This window comes from Drosophila elegans, unplaced genomic scaffold (genome assembly GCF_018152505.1).
Source record: "Drosophila elegans isolate 14027-0461.03 unplaced genomic scaffold, ASM1815250v1 contig_476, whole genome shotgun sequence".
NCBI lineage: Eukaryota > Metazoa > Arthropoda > Insecta > Diptera > Drosophilidae > Drosophila > Drosophila elegans.
The window spans coordinates 17,983,371-17,992,103 of NW_024545863.1; the positions used below are offsets into that span (position 1 = coordinate 17,983,371).

The following is an 8,733-nucleotide window of genomic DNA, read 5'->3' on the forward strand; positions in this document are numbered from 1 at the left end:
ACTTCTAAATTTTGATGTAAGAATGAAGGGATTAAGGAGTTGTTAAATTTTAAATACATGTCGTGTCGGTGTAGCATAAAAATACTTGAGTATATATTGAGTCTCAAGCTTTTCTATGGAGGGTCATGCTTCCTTTAGCTAATCAAGTTACATGAAATAAAAATCATTATGTTCTATAGTAATTTAGCTAAAGAGCCTTATTGAGGGAAAGTTTTTTTTTCTTCTGTCGAAAAGAAGGCTAAGTTTGGGAATTATTTGTGTCACGATAATAATATATTTTATATGTTTTTTGATGTTTTTTGCCAACGAAAGCAAAAACTCCACTTAAATAAATTCAAAACAAAACACATCATTCACAAAAATATTTGTGTAGTTTAATAATTAATCTGCGGATATACAATAACATTAACACTTAAATGCGTGGTATTTGCTTCTCTCCGGGTCTTCTCAGCGGAGGCTAATACTAGGGCTAGGGCTAGGATGCGGATAATGGATGCGGCTAATGGGCGATGGGACGGACGGAGTGGAAGTGGGTGTGGAAGTAAGAGCTGGAGCGGGACTATCTGCGCAGGCAGGGCTCGCAGGTGCCCGGCAGGACGAACGAGGGATGGCACTCCGGGCACTTGGGGTTCTCGCCGAACCACTTGGCTCGCTGCTCGGGGATCTTCAGCTGGAACGAGTTGTACAGATCCCCGTTGCTGAAACCGGAGGAGGCCGCTCCTGCGCCGGGTCCGTAGCCCGTGCGACCGATGGTTTCCAGGGGGAAGGCGTACTCCGGTATGAGCAGTTGCTTGCGCAGGTGGCTGATGTCCGTGGAGCTGGCCACCACATCGGAGCGACGCTGGGCCTGTTCCGGCTGCAGTTGCTCCCCCTCCTTCTCCTCCTTCGCCTTGATTGATCTCGAGATGGCCAGTCGGTGGCTGGTGCTCGATTGCTGGACAGACGCAGCCACCTGCACTGGCTTCTTCTGCTGGCTACCAATGTCGTTGAGTCGGGTGTTGAATATTTCCTGCTTGCCGGTGACCCCGTAATTCCCAGTGGTCTCGGGATACTCGCGTCCATCCACGCCAATGGGTGGGTCCAACTTGGGCGGCTCCAGGCCGTTCGAGGGCACCTTCCACTCGTAGTAGATGGGCGGACCCTGGGTGGTGGCTATGTCGTGGGGCACAAAGTCCACGAACGGCGGCAGCAGATCATTGAAGGGCATCTGTGCCGCAGGCGCAGCTGGTGGGGCAGCAGTGCTGGTGGGCGTGGCCAGGCGGAAACTCTGGGCCGGAGCTGGAGTGCGATTGTCGCTGCGTTGCGGCACTCCCACAGTGCTCACCGTGGTGGGCAGTGTGGCCGAGGAGAAGGGCACCCCAGCCAAAGTGGTTGGTCGACTCAACGGCCTTGGGGTGGTGGTGATGGTGCTGACCTGCGAGCGACTTGGAGCCGGACTGAACGGAGCCGCCGTGGATGTGCGAAGCCCATTCTGGGGCAGCGGCTCCTCCAGGTTGTAGATGGGATACACGAACGGCGGCTCGTAGATCTTCGAGGGCGGCTTGACGAACTTGGTCAACTTGGTGCTGGACTGCTTTGTGCCACGGAACGGCGCCTCCGCCGAGTTAAAGTCCGCTGAAGTGTTGTACCTGGTGCTGTGGCTCGTGCCCAGATCGTCCGTATCCTGCTCCAGAGCCTGGAAGCTGGGTCGTCGATTATGCAGGGCCTCTGTGCGCTTGCTGGGTGCCACTGTGGGTCTCCTAGTCGTGGTGGTTGTGCCTCGAGTGGTTGTGGTGCTGCGAGTGGTGGTTGTGGCCCGAGTGGTGGTTGTGGCTCGAGTGGTGGTGGTTATCCTGGGCTTGGTCGTACTGCTGGGAAACTCGATTTGCGGCTCATAAGCTGGCGGCAGGATCGTCCTGCTGGGCGGTGGAATCCGCCAGCGCGTCTGCGATGCCTGGGGATCCAGTTTTCCAGTACCAGCACCCTTGGCTGATTCGTCGCGTATCTGGTTTTGGTTCGAAGTCAGCTGCTACAAAAAGTATGCAATGGGAATGTGCGTTTATTAATTAAAAAAAAAGGTTATTAAACCTTAATCAGCTTTAAAAATTAACCTTATATTGGCTTCTAAAGGACTCTCCAGAGTAGTCGGGTGCATAGGGACGATCCAGAAGATCGGGTCTAGGAGTGCGCAGACTGTTTTCCTCGTCGTTCACAAAGGGCTTGTCCCGCTGACCTGTGGATGGCTTCACTGTGTTATCCTATCATGATTGGCATAATTCGAATACAAACCAATTAGGAGATTGGCGGCATAGTTACTCTCCGCCTTGGAACAGTTCACCATGTACCAGTGGTCGCAGATGAGCATCCGCTGCTGAAAGAGCGTGGTGTTTGGACACGTGTAGCTGAACTGGCGCCCCAGTCCATCGCACATGTGGTACACCTGGCAGCCCGTCTCCACGTCCGCATAGTAGCCGGCAGGACGTCCGGCGCAGGAGAAGGATGTCTTCTGCATCAGGTGTGAGGCAGGATTCGTTGTCTGGATGGCATTTTGTGCCTGCAGAGAGTAGGGAAAAATGTTCAAATCTTCAGTCTACATTTTTTGAATATTTTAAGTCAATTTAAAAAATGCTGGATATGGACTTATTTGTCTCTCAATTGTATGCCCTGGAACACACATTGTTCCTTAAACAAACAATTTGTTCTTAACAAAAAATAAAATATTTGGATATTTTGTTTGTTAAGTAATACTTAATCAATAATAAAACAAATAATTAATTAAACAATTAATAACATTCTACGTAATGTTATTTATTAATTTGTTTAATGTTTCTATTTACACAATTCGTATCGTTTATTAAATCGTAAGCCTTTATAGTTCATTTATTTAAGTAGGTACTTGTTGTTTGCTGTCTATAATTATCTGTGACTTCAATCTGCTGTCCAGTGCCGACATGCATTAGGTACTAAGTCAGTACTACGAACTACGAACTAACGAAGGGAGAGACTTCAGTTGTCAGAGACTCATGATTTCATAGATTGCTTGAAATGCTGGGAAAACATTTTTCACGGACTTGGCGGAAGCTTCTGCACATGTTCGCACATGCTACGAGTAGATCCAGTGGCGGATTTCGATAAGTCATTGGGCTATAATTTGCGGCTGTCGACGAGAAATTTTTGTTCATTATAATTAAACACAGCATAGAGAAACAGCAATTTTTACAAAAACTGACTAAAAATAAAGTTGACATTTCACACAGCATCACAGGTCGACTGTTGCAAGAAGCCGTGGCACCATGTGCCAAGTTATGACATCGCGTCAATTCATCACTTTTGGGCCCAAGTCGGGGTAGCTACTAGCTACCAACCTGTGGCTCAAAGTCCCAACTCCCAACACCCAACTCCCAGCATAAAGCTCAAAATGTACAACTTAAGACTTGGTGCAATCACACATGCTGGGCACGAGTACTCGCTGATATTGATCTCTGCGTCATTTGTTTCGCTACTCCAAAAGTCTTGGGTCTGAGAAAACCCCTTCAAAGGTAGCCAATTACAGATTATGTTCCGCAGCCAAATCTTCCCAGTAGATCTTACAGATGTGAGTTCCTTTCACTCTAACAAAGTAATCAAGCACTTGATGTAACTTCCGATTAAATCTTACACGACTTAAGAATAAATTCATTCATAAATATCTTATTATTCTTCATAATAATAGGGCAAATTAGTATTTCAGCTCATATAATAAAGTCTTTTCTTTAAGGAAATCTTAAATACCAGACTTATAATTGGATCCAATATTTTTGATAAAATTAAAAGCATTTGTCGTTTCTTAAAATAAAATTATCTATATTCAAAATAAAATTATCTTGATTAACAGTCAATGTATAAAAAGAAAAACTAAATTGTTTTATAAAAGCTCACATCTATTAGAAAAACCTTCGTTTCTGATTACTTTATAATATAAATAATGAAAAACAGATTATGAGAGTTTTTTTCCACTTTGTTATGGAACTAAGGCAGATTTTTGATTATGGGATTTTGACAAATGACCAACGAATTGTGTGAACAGTTTTACCGGGTGCCGGAGTGTTAATACTTAAATTATACTTAGAACTCATAAAATCCACAAGTTTGATTTTTTTAAACCAATTTCTATCCAATTTAAGTAACTTTGCTTAAATAAGCTCCTTTTAGGGTCACGTGATTGTCTCTGACTAGAAGCTTGTAAAACTAAATGGGGCTTTCCCTTATTGGGCTGGCTTAACGACACAAATTACTGGATTCGCGGCGCATTAATCTGGATTGCAATCATTCCAAATACGACATGGGAAGCTCTTAAGGAACGAAGATTGTGCAATCCCAAAGATACAAAACGAGCCAAGGCCCAGCAGAGGTTCCAATTTCACGTCGCTGTTTGTGTTTCTTATTTCGGGTAATTTGCCATAATTTGAAACGCTCTTCAATTTCATTTCAGGCATATTTACGGGCCGCACTAAACACACATTCTGCGCCCAGTTGCCCACTCGGCCGTTACATAACAGCCTCAGCTCCATCCTCGACTTAAGTTTCGTTTTAATTTCTTGTATGCAAATAGCGAAAACAATCAACACACTATTCTCCCCGTTGTTCGGCTTCGGCGCTGCCGGTGTGTGTTCCATTTCTGCAAAAGTGTCAGACGAGTCGGAAAAAAGGTCACTTGGTCAGCCGCGTCTTTTGTTTTTAATATACCTCGAGACCTTTGCTTGGCTGAATCATGTGTGCCGGCCTGTGTGTGAATTGTGGATGCACTCGCACACATAGAATAAATTAAAAATGAAACAAAGCGTAAAGAGCGCAAAATTACAACATTTTCCGCCGTTGCTCAAAAAGTGTCTTGGGAAGCACTGCGGTGGCAAAGACGACCAAAATGTCGGTGGGGCAGCGGCTGATCTCCACAGGCGATTTAATGGCAGAATAAAACACCTCCTTTTTTAAAAAACAGTAGTATAGTGTACAACTCCCCCACAGTATTACATATTAAAGCTATTAACTGGGAGTTTTTTTTTTATGACGTTTCGAATCTCATGGCTTAACACTTAAACGAATTGTTTTTTATTTTTACAATAAATGTTACACAATTTCGTTTAAAAAGCTAAAAGTTGCTTCTTAATTTTATCACATATATTTAAATATTTGTTTAAAATAGTACTTAAACTTCCCAACAACATCACAAGTTAAACATATAAACTGGGAGCTTTTTATGGCGCTTTGAATAATGTGTTCACTGTAATCTTATTGCATAAGACTAAAACGACTAAAAACAAAAATTGTTTTTTATTTCGTTTAAATTTTACAATCTCTTCAATATAAATCTTGCGCAAAAGTTGATTTTTTTTTAAAAACATAAATATTTAAGAGGTGCATTAAATTAGATACGCAAAACTACCTTTTTGTTTCTCTTATTAAGTTTTCAGTTGTACAAAATGTTAGAAATAATGCCAGCATTCTTAAAGCCAATACTTTGTCTTAATTAATGACCATTTGATAAGGTCAGATGGAATGTAATATTTAAATTGCTTTTCGATTAAGTTAGGTATTTCGTATTACTTGTGAAAACCTGACCGTTGAACCAGTGTTCACGCTTTCAATAATGATAATCACAATCTTAAGGGATTACCATTTGTGGGGATGGTTTCATTGTTGTGGGACAGGTAAAAATTATTGTATATTAAATGTATCTAAATACGTTTCTGAATGCCCGTTTAGTGAGAGCTTCATTAGCATTGATCGAACAAGTGCTTACGATATTTTAGCTATTAATTATTGCAATCTTCGGAAGGAAGATAATAACCACCTTTGCCGCACAACAAATACGGCGTTTAAATATTTATACAATTCCGCGATTTGCATTTGAATGCTCTCTCACGTGCACAATCAGCGTCGGAATCTCCGCTGGAAATCATATCCACATCTTTCGAATTCCCCGAGTATAGAGCCCCCGGCTAAGGGTAGATGTCAGACTTACCTCACTGGCCAAAAATATCGCTGAGCAGAACAAAGCCAGGGCCAAAAGTCGCGAAAGCGTTGGAGTAATTTGCGCCAACATTTCGCCGATTGTTCTCTCTGGATCCGTCGTCGGGGAACTTGAGTGGGGGTGGGTGAGGGGTTGTCGATGGAGGGCTTTAAACTGAAAGTTATTAATAAGTTATTGAATGGACGCTGGGCACAATTGATGAGAAAGTGCAGGCGCTAATTGCCATATACAATGGCTCGCATCTTAACAGCCATTCCATTCCATCCACCCATAGCATAATAATTCCAGCCATGCGTCTTTTGTGGTCAATCTTTGCGTAACCGAAACATTGTTTAATTAAGTAATAACTTTCCCAAAAATATCACCACATAGGTGCTTATGGGCGGTCACAATGTGTGTGTTTTTTATTGACACTTTCAAGCAGGGAGACTAATTTCCAACCGTTTGTTCGATTCAACGCCAGCGTAATGAATTGTAATTTAAAAAACATTAACTTCTGTAGTTGGTGCCGCATTATTGACTGACAGAATTTGCAACGCTGTCGCTGGCTCTTCCCTTGCCTCACTGCCTCGCTGCCTCGACCTCCGCCTACAATTCGATTTTGCGATTCTGCGATTTTGCGATTTGGCGACCTTGCCACTTGCCACTCCACTCCACTCCTCTCGCGAAAAAGTGGGCATCTGTGGACAAGCAGTCACACCGATAAAACTGTCAGTCGCAGTCGCAAACAAAGCTCCAAAATGGAAAATGCACTTTATGACCGTTTATAGCATGCAAATTGCTCGAAATTGAGTTGTCCAGTAAAGGCTCTTAGCTTTATGAATATCCGGTTGGGTCAAGAGCGTATATGCGGGTGTTCTAAAATGCCAAATACGGCGAAAAATTTATCTGCCTAAAACAAATTTGGCAATGCTTCGTTAGGTCTCACTTTAAGACTTGCCTCTTAGTATTGGCAGACTTTGATTTAAAGTTGTTGATATTTACCAACAGCTTCATCACTCATTCGACACAAATTAACAAAATCAGATAATGTCAGAGAGATAAAGTCAAAAATTTGCAGCTTAGTGTCAACTTGCTTACTTGAACTTGAATTGTTAGAAGTACAAAACAAATTTATGCATTTTAAACATATATTTGAAACTTTTAAAACTTTTAAAGCCATTCTTATTTTGTAGAATGTATTTTTTTTAAGACATATTTCTGCAAACGCCTTTTAAGTGCTAAAAATTTTTAGTTTACGACTGTCTAATTTTATATTGCAAATAGAGATTTAATCAAGTTTCAAAGTATATAACATTGGTTTAAGATGGATTTCTATTTAAAAAAAGATTGATATCCCATAAAAAACGCATAACATACTTGAAATTTGTTTGAAAACATAATTTAAATGGAATAATGACTTTTTTGAATGGGCAATAAGTGGCGCAAGCTAAAAAAAACAATAAATAAACAATAAATAGTCTTTTCATTGGGATACTCGCTACGGCATTTAAACTACCATTTAAGTGCACTTTAGCAATTAACTTTACAAGTAATTGAAATTGGCTTTTTTAAAGGCATAAATGCCCGGCCATAATACGGCAATCGCCGTAGTGTAATTTATTAGGTTAGCAAGACTGTGCATCATCTCGTAAAGCTTCAAAGTTCAATTGCCCAATAAAATCGCATACTTTTCAGCTAACGAGATCATCTGTCTCAATGCTAACCGCAACATTTGTGGCAAGTTGTGGCCAGCAGTCAGCAGCCATTCGAGCCAAGTGCGTGTGGCAGCAGCAGAGCGTCAGCCCAAAAAAAAAAAAACAAAGTTAACAATACCGAACTGGCATCTAGTTTGGCGGTTTTTCCTTGTCTTGACCTTTTTGACAACGGAAAATATTTACCGCTTTATCCTCCTCGGGTTGAACTCGTGATGCTGGTTGCAGTTTCATTTCTTGGCTGCCTTTTTTTCTTTCTGCGAGCTGCCTTGTGGCCAGCTAGGCGAAGCCTATTTGACATTTTTGCCAGCCATTTCCACTGAAAGAGCATTGCGAATCTAACTCGAAGATGCTCAAGAGGCGCAACGACAAAGGCAAATAATAGCGGCCAAAACAACAGGCAGATACAGCAACAATTATGCCAATTAGCTGGCATTACAGGTTGATTACGGCAGGGCCAGGCAGGCCTTACTGGGCCCAGCGCCATAGTTGGCATTTTTCTAATTGTTTTCCATCGGACCCCCCGCTCGGATGGATGCAGAGGAAGTTATTGAGATGCAAGCATAGCAAAGCAAATCGGCGGGCTCACCTTCGCCCGCGTCGTCGTTGACGGGAGTCTTAAATTGTACAAACTAATTGCCGCCGTAGGTGGTGTGCTAAAATATATTCCATATGGTCGCGGACCTCTTTACACACTGGCGAGGTGATGCTGATGGTGATTCAGTGCGATGTGATCTTTGCAAAGATCAAATGTCAGAGACAGCAGCCGAGTTCGAGTTGCATCGGACCGCCTCACTGGCAATTGCAGTGGCTCCAAAACAAAGTCAAGAGCACTGGCTTACCGCCGCACCAAATTGGTTCGCATAAATTATTTGATATACTATGGCCAACAACATGCCATCAGCACTCTAGCACACAATTTCACAGTCCTTTGGGACGGAGCGCGCCTACAAGTAGTCAAGTATCTAAGTATCTCGTATCTGAGGCTTTCGAGTTCGTCCGGATCGAGACAACCGCTTCGTTCGAAGTCGCGCTTTCAACTGAAGCCTC

At 42.6% G+C, this 8,733-nt stretch overlaps 1 protein-coding gene across 3 annotated transcripts; it reads right to left on the reverse strand.

Moving 5' to 3' along the window:
• Nucleotides 1-352: 352 nt before the first annotated feature.
• LOC108135147 lies at nucleotides 353-8,733 on the reverse strand. 3 transcript variants are annotated; one of them, XM_017255765.1, is made up of 5 exons: nucleotides 8,273-8,733; nucleotides 5,981-6,135; nucleotides 2,269-2,533; nucleotides 2,091-2,212; nucleotides 353-2,008 (listed from the first exon to the last, which is right to left on the reverse strand). In XM_017255765.1, exons 2-5 carry the CDS (start codon nucleotides 6,059-6,061, stop codon nucleotides 560-562), a joined length of 1,917 nt encoding a protein of 638 aa, XP_017111254.1. In that variant the 5' UTR covers nucleotides 6,062-6,135; nucleotides 8,273-8,733; the 3' UTR covers nucleotides 353-559. The 3 variants fall into 3 exon arrangements, with proteins under 3 accessions (XP_017111254.1, XP_017111255.1, XP_017111253.1); XM_017255766.2 differs by having other exon boundaries at nucleotides 353-2,005; nucleotides 5,981-6,142; nucleotides 8,273-8,732; XM_017255764.2 differs by having other exon boundaries at nucleotides 5,981-6,142; nucleotides 8,273-8,732.